General features: G+C 48.2%; 1 protein-coding gene across 4 annotated transcripts in view; it reads left to right on the forward strand.

Annotated features, from left to right (window-relative positions):
- The window catches only part of Ido2 (indoleamine 2,3-dioxygenase 2), a 38891-nt gene extending 29026 nt beyond the window's left edge, over positions 1-9865 (forward strand). For all 4 annotated transcript variants that reach the window (XM_039095215.2, NM_001419674.1, XM_063275724.1 and 1 more), the window contains 3 exons: positions 726-777; positions 6098-6246; positions 7419-9865. In XM_039095215.2, coding sequence (XP_038951143.1) covers positions 726-777; positions 6098-6246; positions 7419-7768 — 551 coding nt within the window. In that variant the 3' untranslated portion in view covers positions 7769-9865. The remainder of the gene's footprint in view (positions 1-725; positions 778-6097; positions 6247-7418) is intronic.
- Positions 9866-17577: the final 7712 nt, after the last annotated feature.

The raw sequence follows: 17577 nt of genomic DNA on the forward strand, positions 1-17577 counted from the left end.
CTGTTATATCTATCAAAACGAACACTTGGCTTTATCTTTAATTCATTAAGCTGTGTAAAATAGTAAGAACATCCCACTTCTTATGCAAAGGGATTAACAATTTGGAGAAGTGAACACCAATGTCTAGGAGAGGTCCCAGAACACAATGTAGCACACAGGACATAGTGACACTGGTGAAGAGAGGGTGTGAGAGCCCAAACAGAGTGGAATCCATCCTCCCCAAGCATGACTGGTTGGATGCAGCTTGGGGCTAACAGCTCTGTTGACCTGTGGTGACCCCTGGAAAACCCCGTGAGATAGTGGAACTTCTGGATGTCTGGATGTCAGTCATTTCTCTGCCTCTCCTGTGAAAGAGGGGGTAGGGGGTGGTCTCTCTGGTTTCCTTCTCTCAGTTTTCCATATTCTCTTGTACATCCTGTCTATTTAAACTATTTCTTAAAGGATGGTCCTAGTATCTTACTGTTGGTGGTGAGGTACAAAAACCTGGTGCACAGTCAACCGAGGGGGCCGGCACATGGAACAGATTAATGGCCCTATGAGGGCCCGTGCCCTCTGCAAGAGAACATTCCATCTGTACTTACTGCTGCCATTCTGGACTCTGCAAAGATCAGATAGGGGTGGGGAGCCCCAGGAAAGCAGCAGGGGCCAGGCACATGGGGCCAATTGCTTTTTTTTTTTTTTTTTTTTTTGGCCTGTGGTAAAGTTCACATTTGATTGTTTTCCAGATTATGTAGACCCAGAAATATTTTACTTGGTCATCCGGATCTTCCTCTCTGGGTAAGTACAGCTTAACTGGTTTCCTGCCTGGGACCTCTGTACTGTTCTCCAGACGTGTGCGGAGATAGACAGACAGACGCTTCCTAAAGGGAGAAGTATAGCGAGTGACCCAAGCTGGCAAAGTCACCACCCAGGCCCACTCTAGGAGGACAGAACACAAGAACCACCAGAAGGAAAAAGGCTCCAAGGTTGGGAACTTAAGTCTGAAGGGATTGTCTTCAGTCACCAGACTGGGACCATAGATCCTCAGAGAACCCCAATTTGATGACAGGGACAAAAAAAATTTGAAAAGAGAATGGACAGGGGGAAGGAGTGTGGGAAGGAGATGGAATGAAGGGTAGAGGAGAGATAGACTGGAAAGTAATAGCCACAGTTTACCTCTTTGTCCCTTGACCTTTGAGGACATAGCATTCAGGGACCCATCAGAAGACAAAAGTCCAGGCCTTCAATGCCTTGACCTCCTCTCTTTCTGAGTTGTGAGAAATAAAGTTCCATTGTCTAGATTCAGCTTGAAGCATTTTGCTATGCTGGTAGCAGGAACAGTTATTCACTGATCCTGGATACCCTTGTTTTGCTTCACGACTGTACATGTCTGTCTGTCTGCTTGCCTCCCATCCCACCACCCCCATCCAGCATATGTCTTCACCCGCTTATTCCTTCCTTGACATACTCTAACCAGGTTATCGTCTAAGGCACCAATAACAGAACCAACTCATTTTTGAATGTCTGTGTCTTGTTGACTTGGAGGTGCCGGTGATGTTATCAAGAGAAGCATCCAAGCTGTGACTGGACAGAGCAAGAGACAGGCCAAATACTGAATCTATTACTATTACTGCCATGCTAGTGTGTGTGTGTGTGTGTGTGTGTGTGTGTGTGTGTGTCTAGAACTGAGATTTTTGCCTCCTTGTACATATCATCAGCCTGAAGCTTTTGTGGCCTGCTAGGGTCGTCCTATGTTGCCCTCCCTGCCACGCCCTTAATTTGACTCCTGACACGGCCATGGCACTTGGCATTTTTCTAGAATTACACATTTTCCTGACTTCTGTCTTGACCAGCACCAGGAAACTGTAGCTGCTTTCAATCAAGTTGGATGAGTTGGGGAAATTCTCACATTAAGGCTAAACTGATCAGTGACTAATCCCATCTGAAAAGTCCTTCTGCCCTGTCCTATAATATGGTGACCAGAACAGCTCTTGGTCTTAAGGAATTCAGTTGGGAATCTTGGGGGACTATTTTTAGAATCCTACCCACGGGTGACTTTTAAAGGAATCACTCTACTTCCTCTTGTCAGAGACTTGATAAGAATGGGAAGAGAACTTGGTTTGCATCAAAATAAGTTCCAGGCAATGACACTTTTTATCTGGTATCTGCCTAAAGGCCATCCCTCCACTTCAAATGCTGAGACTGCTTACTGTGCCGCTCAGTGGCCTAAACAATGTAGCTACAGTTTCAACAGACATCTGGGTTGTTGGGAGTTTCCAGTAGACTTGAATTTAAAATGTCAGCTTCACCACTCTGCATCTATCTTGTGCTTCTCATTAGCTTCTTTAACTTTTATTTAGGAGTGGATGTCATGTGGACATGAGATGTATTCCCTCCAGTTCCCAGCCCATCACAGTTCTCAGAGAGGCCAGGAGTGGGTCCCAGGTTGCTCTGCAGGGAAGCAGTCCTTTCTCCTCCAACTTCCTCTTTCCTTGGCATTGCTAGAATCACACCAGGAGCAAGTCTAAACCTTACCCTAGAGACCGGAAATGGAAATAGCCCCATTCCTTTACAAACAACAGCTCGGCCTGTGAGAGTTGCTCACCTACTTGGGGAAAGAGGCATTTTTGTCTCCCAGTGCTGCCGGGCATGGGATGTGAAAACAGACCTGAGTTCATCATCTGACCTCCGTGCTGGTGTTTCCCGCACCACCGTCAGCATAGCTGGCTTCAGCGAGGGCACGCCAGTAAGTGCTGAAAGGACGTTGCCTGATGGCATTCTTGACTTTTATCATACCTGATAGATTCCTTAAGCTAGCTGGGCTGTTTCGAGCACTGGCTGTGTCATACTGACTGAAATGCTTGTTTCTCATTCATTCATTCATTCATTCATGCATGTATGCATGCATTCATTCATTCATTTTCATTCATTCATCCATTTCATTCATTCACTCACTCATTCATTCATTCAAATAAATCCATTGTGAGGGTCTACCACATGGTAGACACCATTGAATGAGCTGGAAACAGCAGTAAAGAAAAGCAGTCACGTGGTCCTTGTGGAGCCTGAGAGGGGGAGGAGGAGGGAGAGAAGATATTGATGGAGCAAACCCGATCAAAGCAAACATCCTAAAGTATGTGTTACAACAAGAGGCTGCACGAGGCGATGCCAGGTAGGATGCAGGGAACTAGGGAGGGACCACTGGGTGCTGTGGCTCAGGTCTCTTGTTTGTTGATATCTCGAAATACCACATCCCCAGTGATATGTGGACAGATACCCACGGGCAACGGAGTGGGCGTGGAAGAGAATTCCAGTTCTGAGCAAAGGGAACGATTGCTGTGACCTGGAGGAGGGAGCAGGCATGGAGAACAGACCCAGATGTGCACGAGAAGGATGCCTGTCGTTGTGGAAGGCTTCCTTTCTGTGTGTTGTCCGTACACCAGCTGGATCCGGTAGGGTGGTAGAGAACAAGGTTACAGAGAAAGCGTCAGAGGGGGACCCAAAGAGAAGACGCTGAGATGGAGATGGGTGTCAAGCATCTTGAAGATGAGAGAGGAGTGGGAGGGTTCTCATCCTGTGGGTCCTAAGGCAGATCACAGAGCAACGGGAGCATGCGTGTGCCCTTGGCTGCTCTTGACACAGATGGCAGCCTGTGCACTGGTGTGGACCAGGTCTATTATCCACACAGTTGTCACGTCTGCATCATTGCTTCCTCATAGATGTCATTCTCCAATTTCAGTAGCCCCGAACTCCATCCCTTGGGCTGTTCACAGGCCTCTCTGGATCCCAACAAATCCTCAAACAGGTGCAGGAAGCAGGATCCCCTACAACCAGGGGAACTGAGGGTCAGAGAGGCTGTGTAATGTGGCTGAGAAAACAACGGCAGGCATTCTTAGCCTCCAGGGTTGCGAGGACAATAAATAGCCAGTGCTTAGTGAGCGTCTAATAAGTCCCAGGCACCTGGCAAATGGTATTTGAATTGGTTCTTACAATGACCCGTAAGATAAGTATGAATGTCAATGCGAAACATAGCTCTTATCTCAAAGGAGCAGAGTTGGTCCATTCTTCGGCCAAACATTAGTGCCCAGAAACACAGATTCCAGTTGTTCCAAATTAACATGTTACAGTGTGGAAATGGAGGGGCTTTCATAGTTCAAGGACAAAGCAAGTCACCATTCAAGGGATTTTTCGAGAACACTGGTGGGGGCCCCGGGCAGGCATTTTCAGCCAAACAGGGGGAACTCTGTAAGTAGTTGCATGCGGATGATGAATGAAAGCATTTTCAGCTTCAAGGTGGTGGGAGCCTATTGTCTACCAGGTCAGTGCATTCCAAACTGTCACAAAGGTATTGGGTCAGGCAGGAGGCAGTTAAAGATAGCTCAATGTTGTTGGGCTCTGCATCTTCAAATGTTCCAAGTCTCCACAATCAGTCAGTCAGCTTTGTAGAAACTTTAACATAGGCATGGCCTCCCCCACTACACACCCTCCCTACAGCCGGAACTTCAGTTTGTACTAACACTACTCAGACTCAGTCGAGGGAGCCAAGGCTCTGAGAGGTTCAATGTGCTAACCCAGGGCTAATGGCCAGTGCCGAGCAAAGCTGAGCTTAAATTCTGTATCTGCCCAGAATAGAGACCTTGTCCCATAGCCTGCGTGATCTTCTTTTCTTCCTGTGTATCCTCTCTTTCTCTTTCTTATGCCGTCCCTCTTTTCTGAATATGACTCCCCAATTGGTTACCATTGCAATTCATGGAATGGTTGGCTTCAAACAGTCACCAAATCTGGCAACCTAGCTCCTTGTTGCGTTTGCAGAGTCTGGGGAAGGTCTAGGATGCAGGCAGGGGAGTTACCCTGAATGCAGACTTTGATTGACAGGAAATAGCTGTGTAAACCTGCCACTTATCCTGTCACCCAGGGGCTGGTTTGCTCGTTGGCAAAAGAGGTCAGTGTGCTTCTCGGTGACAGTAGACATCTATGGGATAAAGACAAATGGAGCAGCAACTTAGGAATGCAGTGTGTGTGTGTGTGTGTGTGTGTGTGTGTGTGTGTGTGTGTGTGTTAGTCCTGTAATGCTGGGGATCTAGGAATTAGCTCAAGTCTTTGCTTCTTTGGGAAAGAAGGTAAAAATTGCCAGGCCCTATCTACTGCCAAATAGCCAGGGTGAGAGTGAGTGTGTGGTCGTTCATAAGGGGTAAACCCTTCAGGTGTCTGTATGGTATGCTGTGCTCTGCTAGGCTTCAGCTAACAGGTCAAGATGAAGACAAGCCATGGGGGGCAGACGAACAGAAGAGAGAGAGGCAGAAAATGAGAGACAGAGGATGGTGAGGGGGAGGCACGGAAAGGTCACACGTGAGCAGGAGCCCCAGGCTTTCTTTTCCCAGCCTCCCATAGGCTCTGGTGCCCACGACATTGGTTACACCACTGTTCTCCTTCATCATGCTTGTCATCACTGCTGTTACAAACCACTTGATGACAGTTCTCATGGAGCATTAAAAGCCAATCACCAGTTTAACACTGCGAACGTGTCCAAGAGTTACGGGGGAATAACTGTTAAGTGCCTGTGTGTGCTTGTGTGTAATTGGGGATCTGTACTTGTGGGGTTTTGAGTGCCGGGCTATAGTGTTCATGATAAGCAGAGGGCGTGGGGTCTTGTTCAGAGCCTTTAAATTGTCCTGTCAATGGTGGTGATGTCACCCGTGCACGCCTGGGATAGAACTGTTTAAATCATTGTAAGACCAACACGTAAAGTTCCTACCCTTGCTTCTCTGGAAGAATCCTTTAAGTGGAGCAGAGAAAGACTCCACCAGGGCATGATGTAAAGATAAAGTCAATCTAATATGTCCTTCGGTACTCTGGCAAGCATTGTCCCCATTTTTATTTCTTCTTCCTCTTCCTCTTCCTCCTCTTCCTCCTCCTCTTCTGCTCCTCCTCCTCCTCCTCTTCCTCCTCCTCCCCTCTTCCTTCTCCTTCTCCTCTTCCCTTACTCCCCTTCTCTTCCTCCTTCCCCCTCCCCCTCCTCCTCATCACTGTCATCATCGTCGTCATCGTCGTCATCATCATCATCGTCATCATCATCATCATCATCATCATCATCATCATCATTTTTGCCCCTGTCTAGGTGGAAGGACAACCCAGTCATGCCCGTGGGGCTGGTCTATGAGGGTGTTTCCACAGAGCCTCTGAAGTACTCTGGCGGAAGTGCAGCCCAGAGCTCCGTGCTTCATGCCTTTGATGAGTTCCTGGGCATTCAGCATTGCAAGGAAAGTGGTGAGCATCCGTCCCATCTCACCTATGCTCTGACGGGACAGTTAGGCAGAATGGGGAGCCATCTTTAGCAACCGATTAAAACAGGTATAAATGAAGATGTCCTGAAGTTTACACTTGCCTAAACCAGCAGGAGGCTGTGCACATGTGGCTTCTCTTACATCGTGTTAGTCAGTAACATGGAATCAGACCTCATCAGGGTCTTGGGTTCACTTCCAAGTCTTAAAGCATTGCTGTGACCTGGGCTGTTCACTGTCGTGTTGGCTTAGGTCTTTTATGTGTGGATTCCCCGTTCTACAAAGAGGTGGTAATGTCAAGTCCAAGGGCTAGGACCTTGTGCTGCCCAGTCGGAAGCAGCAAGAAATAGGCCTGAAAACTGCTAAAGCATTTCCCAGGACCTGGCGAAACTTCCCCCTGGTTCCATGTGGACCAGAAGAGGGAGCCCATCACTTGGAAACCTTTGAAAAGAGTTGTTATTGATTTTCCTGGCAGCATAGAGCTATGGCCTTAATGGCTACAAAAGATATTTATTGCTACCAAACTTTAACTTGGACCAGAAGCGAAATGAACCAAAACTCTCCGGCAGGAGCCTGTTTTGATTTTAGTCACTGATTCTCAACAACCAACCAAACAAACACAAAACAAACAACAAGAACAAGAAGAAACAACCCAAACAACATCAGTGAAAGGTGTAATGTTTTTACAGAAAACACTGAGTTTTCAGTGTTTTGCTTCTCTAGGTTTTTACTAAAATACCTGTCTTCTTAAGGTGCATGGTAACTTCCGTTTCCTGGCTGCCCCTCCCCCCCCCAGCTATAAGCATCTAGCAAACAGAATTCACCGGGGTGTTCTGCCAGTCAGCGTAAGGGTTTGTGTGTACGCTCACAGACGTGCCTCAGTCCTCAGCAGGAAACACCACATCATGCACACTGACTAGGAGATTTCTGTCCAACTTTATTATCTGAGAGATGCTTGCTTCTTTTTCTCCCCTGCATCTCCTGTCAACATCCAGAAATGTACATTTTGAGCATTTGACAGCTACAACAAAAGCCCGTCTAGGCTGAGGGAGAGAGCCCCATCAAGCATTTCTGGTACCTGAGTGTTTGGAACAGCGGGCAGACCCTCCTGAATGTCTCCCCTGAGCTAAGGTATTACTCCCGGCTGCTTTCTTTCAGTTGACTTTCTACACAGAATGAGGGACTACATGCCGCCTTCCCATAAGGCCTTCCTGGAGGACCTCCACTCAGCCCCTTCACTGAGAGACTACATACTGGACTCTGGCCCTGGGGGCTGCCTGATGGCCTATAACCAGTGTGTGGAGGCCCTGGGAGAGCTGCGCAGTTACCACATCAACATGGTGGCCAGATACATTATTTCCGCTGCCAGCAAGGCCAGGAGCAGGATGCTGACTCGTCTCTCACCCCATGCCTTGGAAGACAGGGGCACTGGGGGCACTGCTGTGCTGAGCTTCTTGAAGAGTGTCAGGGAGAAGACCATGGAGGCCATCCTGTGTCCTGGCGCTTAGCAGTCACGTCCTGCATCCTAGTGCTTAGCTGTTCTCACCCTGCATCCTGGAACTTAGCTGTTCTCATCCTGCATCCTAGTGCTTACCTGTTCTTACCCTGCATCCTGGAACTTAGCTGTTCTCATCCTGCATCCTAATGCTTAGCTGTTCTCATCCTGCATCCTAGTGCTTAGCTGTTCTCATCCTGCATCCTAGTGCTTACCTGTTCTTATCCTGCATCCTAGTGCTTAGCTGTTCTCATCCTGCATCCTAGTGCTTAGCTGTTCTCATCCTGCATCCTAGTGCTTAGCTGTTCTCATCCTGCATCCTAGTGCTTAGCTGTTCTCATCCTGCATCCTGGAACTTAGCTGTTCTCATCCTGCATCCTAGTGCTTAGCTGTTCTCATCCTGCATCCTAGTGCTTAGCTGTTCTCATCCTGCATCCTAGTGCTTAGCTGTTCTCATCCTGCATCCTAGTGCTTACCTGTTCTCATCCTGCATCCTAGTGCTTAGCTGTTCTCATCCTGCATCCTAGTGCTTAGCTGTTCTCATCCTGCATCCTAGAACTTCACTGTTCTCATCCTGTATCCTTGTGCTTAGCTGTTCTCATCCTGCATCCTAGTGCTTAGCTGTTCTCATCCTGCATCCTAATGCTTAGCTTCTCATCCTGCATCCTAGAACTTCACTGTTCTCATCCTGCATCCTTGTGCTTAGCTGTTCTCATCCTGCATCCTGGAACTTTGCTGTTCTCATCCTGCATCCTAGTGCTTAGCTGTTCTCATCCTGCATCCTTGTGCTTAGCTGTTCTCATCCTGCATCCTTGTGCTTAGCTGTTCTCATCCTGCATCCTTGTGCTTAGCATCCTGTGGGAGCCAGAACCAGGGTCTCTGCTTAGACTCAAGCATAGTTTTGCCACAAAGAACACCATGTCCTTTGTTAGTAAACTGTGGCTCCCACCCCAACCCTACCCCAGCCAGTTTGCTTGCTAGGAACCTTTCTGCCCTGCCCAATCCCCCTGCCTCACAGCAGAGAGCTGCCACCGTGTCTTCATTCTGTGGGCAAGTCAGAGATACCCAAGCTCAATCTAAAAAGAATCAAGTTGCTTTTGGACGTGTCACTGGTTCTTCTCCCAGACCTCTTCCCTTCCTCCCTCCCTGCCTCTTCTCTCCGGGCCTCAAACTGTGATCCCCCTGCCTCACCCTTCAGAGCTTATGTGTATGCGCCATGTGTGAGTAGCTTGGTATGAAGCTTTGTTTCTTTTGTTTTGCCTTCCTGGAGGTTACACCCAACGCTCTGCACACGTTGGCCAATTGCTCCACCATACGCTTCCTGCTCTCTGTGTCCCTGGCTTTGAGAGAAAGTCTCGATGAGTCACTTAGGCTGGAGCTGTACAGGGGTGAGACACTGAGCCATGCTGCTGCTGCTGCTGCTGTTGGTGATGACGATGATGATGATGACAACGACGACGACGACGATGATGATAATGACGATGATGATGACGACGACGATGATGATAATGACAATGTGGCCACAATGATGACAGAGATGGTATTGACGGCTGTCTCTTTCTTTTTGTTTATTTTTGGTATTTTTTGTTTTGTTTTTTGAGACAGTATCTTACTATCCTTCAGCCCAGGTTGCCTTGAACTACTTGAGCCTCCCGAGTGCTTGTATTACACACATGCAACCACCATGGCCGGCTCTAGATTCTTTCAGTTCACCAAGGCCCTACTGTGCTCTTGTCCGTGACCTGGGCCAGCCTTCTCCTCCCTGCCCAGGTTGGATTCAGCACAGGGTGGGGAGGAGGGGTCAGATGCTCAGTGGAGATTTGTGAGGTGAGGTTGCTCTCCATGCAGACCTGGAAGTCACCAGCATGGGAGCGACCGGCTACTGACTTGGAACCGATGTGACTCCCCCACAGGGTGTAGACATCGCCGATTCTATTTTAATTCTCTCTGCTCTATTTTTAGGACTGTGTTTTTCTTTCCCCCTGGTGACACTGGAAATTTGTATGTGAAAAATGCTTTAATTGACCCCTTGAAAGCAAGAGAGCCAAACCAGAATAAATAGTAAGCCCACATGTTTAGGATAAAAATAAATGTGGCTTTTTATATTGGACAGTTCTAGCTCAAAGCCTTTTCCTACCTGGCTGCAGAAAACCCCAGCCTCACCAGTTTAAAGTAAATTCCAACCGTTGTTGCTTCCCCACTCTGCAAACGCATGTGTGTACACACACACACACACACACACACACACACACACACACACACACACACCTGCAGTGGGCACTAGTCTCACGGTCCTGTCTAGGAGTATAGCATCAGTGAGGGCATCTGCTTGTTGCCTGGCCTCTTCCAAATGTTTGTCTCCCGTGTGGAGCCAGGTAAGGTGGACTTAGCAAGCCAGTTCATCCTACCCAGAAAGCCTTTCAGCCCCATAGCCCTGTCGTTCCACTGTCCCTGTGACCATAATGCAACATGACACTGGCTTAGGTTCTTTGCTTTTACAGCCTGGGGGAGAGAGGAGTCGAACTCCAAAAGAGAACTCAGCCAGGTCCTGCACCAAGGCCTCAGGACTCTTCCTGTCTTGGGTCCTCTGGGCTCCATCTGGCATATGGGGGGAGGGGTACACATGACCAGGCTAAGGGCTTCTCAGAGACCCAGTATCGCGTTCCTCTATCGATACTGTCACTGGTCCTCTTTCTGGTGTAGGTTCAACAGTGTCCCCCAGGAGATTAGAACACGGCAGAAAATCTTCCCTCTCTACCTGGTGTCCTTGTCTCCTGTTGAAGTCTGTTTCACACCACAGCATAAGGGCAGAGGTGTGCCTACGTGTTTCAATTCTTCTCTGGGATGAACCATATGTGTGAGGGTCCAGAAAGGGTCTGGAGTGAAGCCCATTTGCCTCCATGCCCCTGCCCCTGCCCCTTGCTTCTCTCAAAGAGTGGGACCTTCGAGATAAGACCTGGCTTCCAATGCTGCTGCTTCTCAGTGTTTGAAACAATATGGCTTTCAAACCACCCCAGAAGGCAGCGGATCCTCGACTTCTTGTTTATTATCAAGTGAAGCTATGCAGTCTGGGGTAGCTCTAAGAGAAGAGATACACCTTGGGACAAAGTTTGTTATAAAGTGGGGCTTAGGCACATTTCTCGCGTGTGTTCCTCATTTGGGGGTGTTGGGAGGCAGACAATAGCAAGGGTGTGGTTTGATACGGCCGACTGACGCGTCTGGAGTCCCTTCAGCTCATGCCCCGTGCTGTACTGGCAGGCATGCTGTTGAGCCTTTTGAAGTCATGATTCCACCACTGCAGAAGTGCGGTGTCTTTACTGCTGTATGAAGCTGAGACAATGCTCTTTGGCCTTAGTACTGCTATCCCGGACACCCCAACGCATAGCTTGGTGCCCTGTGGGGAGTGGACATCACCCTCTTGTGGTTGTGGGGTGGCCCAGGAGTTGCTGCCACCCATATTGCCGAGCATAAGGAGAGAAGACCCAGCGGCGGCATGCTGCCAGGCAAAGCAAGAGTAGCATTCAGAGTGTGCTTTCTAGCGGCTGTATGCACTCGCACTACGGTGAGAACAAACGTCCTAATGTCTGCATGGGGAGGAAGTCGACCAGGGGGTGCTTAAGAGCCTGCTGTCCCAAAGCTAAGGGGTCTTGGAGTCAGAGTGAGTGATCAAAGGGGGTCTCGGTTTTCTTGCCACTCAGACAAAGTAAGACTGGGTATCTGTCTCCCCGTGTCGGGCAAAGAGGAATGATGTATGTTTGAACAAGCAGCCCCGTGGAGTAGACCTAGGACTATTCTCAAAATCTCATAGACACTTGGCTAGTGACAAGGAAGGCCTTCGACTCTGAGTAAATAATATCATCCAGGTGCATGCACTCCTGTAATCCCAGCACTCAGCAGGCAGAGACAGGAGGATCGGGGAGTTCAAGGCCAGTCTAGTATACATGCGACATTGTCTCAAAAATTGAAACTGAGAGGAGGGCAAGAAAGGAGAAAGGAGAGAGAGGGAGAGAAGGGAGGAGGAAGGGAGGGAGGGGGAGAGAAATGGAGGAGGGATATGGGAAGCAGGGGGAGAGGGTTTACAGCCTAGGCCTGTCTTGAACAGAATCCTACTTTGTCCCTCAGTGTGACAGGATTGAAAAGGTTGTTCCAGGTTTGAAAAAGTGGCCCAGGTAAAGCAAGGGCCACTCAGAGACCACAGAGCCTCTGTAAATGCAGATTCTGGGGACATTGCATGGGTGGCGAGAGGGGTGAGTATCTTGCTATGCAGAAGCTTGCCAGGTGTGCTTTGTCAGTAGTAAGCCTGGTAGGAAAGGAGGGAACAGGTTAGATGCCCTTTGTAATGAGCAGTAGCGGATGGGTGGTCCTTGTCACACGTGAGGAGATGAGTTCTCGGGGCAGACAGGGTCCCATCCAGGCCTCCTACAATAGGGCGTTTGCTTGCAAAAGACAGAGTTTCACTGAGAATACAGAGATTGCCAAGTCAGTCCGGGCGAGCAATCTAGACCAGACCCTGTGATCTCAGGTTTGAGTTGTTCCCGTGATGAGAAAGAGGAGGCTGCTTCTTCAGCCGCAGCCGATGGTGGACTCGAGCACGCCTCGACATTTCGCGTGCTGCGGGATCCATCCACATCCAGATGAAACCGGATAGGAGGGACTAGATCCACATCCAGACCAAGGGACTTCCACACGTGTTCCCGTGAGAACATGATTTCCAGACAATACATCATCTTATCAGGGGCTCAGTGGAGATGAAGCTGTGTTTTCTTTCTGCCTTAGGGAGTTTGTACAGAAGGTTTCCATAGAAAGTCTGTACCTAGTTGATCGTCAGCTTATGCCTACATACAGATCTCTCCTTCAAGGGCTTTATGAAAAAAACCACTGTTTGTTTTATGGGTCTTGTGTTTATTAACTAGGATTTTCTATAAGATTGAAACAGTGTAAATCATATTTATATATAGCAAAGGAAGGGGGAGAGATGGAGAGAGGGAAAACGGGGGGAGGAGAGAGAGATTGAAATAGTGTAAATCATATTTATATATAGCAAAGGAGGGGGGAGGGATGGAGAGAGGGAGAAGAAGGGGGAAGAGAGAGAGACAGAGAGAGAGACAGAGAGAGAGAGACAGAGAGAGACAGAGACAGAAAGACAGACAGAGAAACGAAAGGAAAAGGAGACAGAGAGACAGACAAGCCTGCAAGTTTGAAGCCTGCACAGCTAAGTCTAAAATCTGATGTTGCACCTCAAGTTCAAAGGTCATCACCTGGACAGTCTCCTAGGGCATCTCTGCCTCAGAAGTCACTGTTTGTTCTGTAAGACCCTCCCTGAGTGGAAGAGGCCCGCCCACATTAAGGAAGGAAATTTGCTTTCCTTCAAGTCCATTACCTTAAATATTAATCTCATCCAAAGAGAACCCAGAAGCACAGACACAAGAGAATGCTAAGCTGGAGTTTTACCTGGCATAACTGCCCTTTAGAGGGTGAAAAGGGGCAAGTTAAGGCTGTGCATTCTGCACACCATTTGGGAAGAGCCCTCCTTTCAAATGGATGGAGAAGAGTTAAGACATGGTGCTCACCGAGATCTCAGGAAGGAAGGTTGGGGGCTGCGTGGAAACTCTTGATGGAAAGTTGGGGACATCACTCAGGCAAACCTGATACAGTTTACAACCAAAGTCTCCCCGTGCCAGCTGAGCCATGTGAAACTGTTAAACTTGATTATGTCCTCTTTTGTTTGTGTGTGTAGTGTGCCCGTTTGTCTGTATGTGAGCCGTATGAGGGCTGGTGATCAGAGGCCGTGAGAGGACTTCAGATCCCTGGAGTAGGAGTTTACAGTTCCTGAGCCACCCAGTGAGGGTGCCTGGAACCAAACTCGGGTCTTCTGCTAGAGCAACGGGTGCTCCTGGTTGTTGAGCCATCTCTCCATCCCTCCTTCCCCTCTGCCTCTGTTCGTTGTTTTTAACTCATTAAAACTCTTGCAGACACCAGGGCATCAAGCACTCTAGGCAAATGCTAGGCTGCATCCCAGCCCTGAGCATACAGTCTCTTAACAAATGTATAAACTTTGTTTCCTGAGGATTCTGATGAAGGGTGAATTCTCATCTGTGGGGGCGGGGCTAGCCCTCAAAGGTCAAAGCTGTTTGCACGAGACCCTCTTAGCTCAAGTTGCCTCTGTCACCAATGTAGGAAGCAGAAAGACATTGGTTCCTTTCAAGGTTGTGTTGTGTACTTGGGTACAGGTAGAGTTAATTTTGGTTATTTTTAAGAAGAGCAGTAAAGACTTGATATGCTTTTAATAGCCAAACAGCAAAACCATTAAAGTCATAAAGCTAAGGTGCATGACACTGCTCAGCTGCTCTAGTCTGCCTCGACTCCTGGACTGGCCTTCCAGAGGGGCACGCAGCATCCTCACCTTTCTCAGTGCGAAGTGAAGGCAGCGAGTTCAAATCGAGGCCCAAACGAGCGTCCTCTGGTTCATTTGACAATCGTCGTCCATTGTTTCCAAATAAGGATTAAATTAAAGACCCCCCAGAAAGAAAGAGGGGAAGGGAGAGAGAAAGGGAAGAACAAGGAAGCATGGGAGGAAGGAGGGAGGAAGAAAGGGGAAGGGAGGAAGAAAGGAGGAAAAGGAAAGAGGAAGAAAGGGGGAAGAAGGAAGAAAGAAAAAGGGAAAGGGGAGGGGGAAGGATTTCAACATTTTATTCCAGATCTGAGCCAATGTTTAGACCTGAGATAAAATGTTTGGTACCTGCTTGTCAACTATTGCTTCCAGACAGTGAACCTGCCTTTTCTCCTACACAGATGTTGTATTTGCTTTGCTAATGGAGGAGACACTCGTCTCTTCCCCTGCTCACTTAACAGTAAAGTTAGTAGAGAAGTCGGTTTTACTGCTTTCTGAGAGCAATTGCTATTTAGTGCCTGCAGTTTAGCATCTGCGGCCTAAAGAACATTAAAAACTGATTTCTTGAGCGTAAGCATCATCAAAAAAAAATAAATGAATGAATTTTTCTTTTTGCAAAGTCATTTGGTTTATAAAGTCACAAATCTTTGGGGCTGTGTGCTTTTGTGGCAGCTGCAGAACCAGTACGCCAATCCTATCCCACGTTTCCTCTAGTCGTTCACGTGGCTCTATCCCTCTTACAGATAGGTAGGTACCTGTGGGCCATCTGACTGCTCTGTGAGAAAACATGTGTGGAGCTTGAGTCACCTCTCTTCCTCGCTGGGCTGCAATCCTCTCACTGGGCTACCCGGCTTTGTAACCGTGAAATGTATGTAGACTTTATGTGCCACTCTGACCCCAAGCCTAACCAGCATTAGAGATGGCAGTGGCTTTTGATTGTGCCAGGAGTCTTGAACCGAAGACTTTCCCTTAGAGCCAACGAGGCACACAGTCTTTCTACTCCAAATTTACTTATTAATTATACACATACATGTCACTTTATCATCTACGCATGTGACTTCCCAAACACAAATACTTCTATTTGAATCTCTTCTGCCAATTAACACAGACAGTAGTCATTAACAGTGTGACTAATCAAAGATACAGATAGAATACACATGCACCTGCTTGCTGGCATTTCAGTCACTTAACCACAGAGGGAAGATCTGGAAAAGGTAACCACCACATTCGCAATGTGAACCATGAACTTCACTGCATCTCAATGCAGCACAGAGGGGAACCCTCTGTCAGAGTGGAAGGCCAGGACCACCCTGCACAACAGTGACAAGCTGTAGTCATCTCCCTCAGGGGGCAATGCATGGACCACTGCTGGGTACCACAAGTCAACACCAATGCGGTTGGGAAGGATGACAAGGACCTTGCAGGTGGATAATACATACAATATTCCCTGGGCACTTTTAACCCTCCTTTTAAGGCTGTAGACTCTTTAACCCTTTGCAGTAAAAAATCTTAGGGCATTAGCATGCTGACAAAAGAAAAACCCAATAAACTGGCTTGGATACCTAATTGTCTGGAGAGCCCATGGTACCCCACACCCACCAGTTTCTAGGTTGTGCTCATAGAAGATTGGAATTCTTGGCTAGAATGGTATCAAGCTCCTGAACTTTACAGTCCACTTCCTGGGTTCATTCCTGACTGTGCAGTTTGTATTGATCCAGTGAGTGTGGGGGGAGGGTCAACGAGGCGGCCCCTGCACTCAACAAAACAGAGCAGAGTAGAGCGGATGCTGAGCCAGGACCAACTGTATCTGTGTCTCCTGCTGGGCACGGAGTCTGAGGAAGTCAGGACTGTAACTCAGTGCAGAGACCTTGCACGCGCCAAGCAAGGATCCTCCCACTGAGCCACAGCCCTGCCCTGTGAACTGTCTTTCGTCTCACTCCTGTTGCTACCTTTTCTGCTATTTTGTGTTGGTGAAGATCAAGCAACTAGGGAGACAGCTAGTGGCTAAGGGCACTTGCTATGTAAGGATGAGGTTGTGGCTTTGAATCTCAAGTACCCGTGAAATGGCTGGGAGTGTGTGTGTGTGTGTGTGTGTGTGTGTGTGTGTGTGTGTGTAAAACAGAGACAGACAAACAGAGAGGGAGAGGGAAAGAGAAGGAGGGAGGGAGGGAAATAGAAGGAGGGAGGGAGGGAGGGAGGGAGAGAGAGAGAGAGAGAGAGAGAGAGAGAGAGAGAGAGAGAGAGAGAGAGAGAGAATGAATCCCAGAATGGCAGGGTGGAGACAAGATCTCTAGAACTTGCCCCAGCAGGCCAATGAGATTGTCTCAATGCAATATGCAGGCTGACAGAGGACACTCATAGTCCTCCCACAGCCTCTCCATGGACACACATAGATATATACACCTTCCTCTCCCACATAAACCTTAAGAAATACACACAGAACCACAGTCATGCTAAGCAGAAACTGAGCCAACTCCCAGCGTATAATCTGAGAATATTAATTTGAATGTGGACTTGGGGTCATGGTGAAAGTCACATAACTTGCTGAAATAATTTGCTACGCTGCTGATTTGTAACGGTGTAGAATTTGTAGGCCAACATCCCTTTGCACTCTGACCCCAAGCCTAAACCAACATTAGAGAGATGGACTGGCTTTCCAGTGTTTAGTTTTTGCCTGCAGATCTGGCTACTGACCACAAGAGGGCAGTAGCAACCTACAAATCTTTATGGCACTCTCCAAGGCGCTAGATTCCCTGCCTGTCACGGGGCGAAATATACATATTTTTAGAAGTCTTTTCTCCACAGGAGCCCTGGGAAGACCTTGAGAAGTTATTTCACCCCAGGTGATGCCTTCAGCCAGAACCACATTAAATCAGCACAGATGGCTCTCTCTGGGCCCAAGAGCAAACGACAGTTTATTTGTAAAAGCTGAGCTTAATAATTCTAATGACATACAATAGATATGATAAAGGAATGCCCTGACAGATTCCTTTTGACTGGAGAGGAGTTCTCCCTGTCTCCATAATCAGTGTTCTCTCACTGTCCAGGAAGCTTAAATGGAGACAAATTAGGAAATTAGCAACAGGGGCAGTCACTGGAGAGAACCCACAGACGGTCAGGCACATGGCAGAAGCCACGGGGTTGGGGTTGGCAGGCTTAGAGAGCAAATGGTGGGGATTTTGTCTTTAAAAAAAATAGAGAAACAAAAGGCAGATCGTGCCAGGGAGGTGAAATCTCCTTCTCCTTGCTCTCTCTTTGCCCCTCAGTGGGGCATGTGACCTCCTCCTACTATAAAAGGCAGTGTATGCCAAGCCTTTCCCCCTAAGGGTGTCCTGAACCGCACTGTGGCTCAGGGTGGGTCCAAGGCATTGATTGATCCAGGAAATGAGTTGGTTGCCCTGATTGTTCCCTATCTCATTATCACCAAGCCC

Source organism: Rattus norvegicus, chromosome 16 (genome assembly GCF_036323735.1).
Source record: "Rattus norvegicus strain BN/NHsdMcwi chromosome 16, GRCr8, whole genome shotgun sequence".
NCBI lineage: Eukaryota > Metazoa > Chordata > Mammalia > Rodentia > Muridae > Rattus > Rattus norvegicus.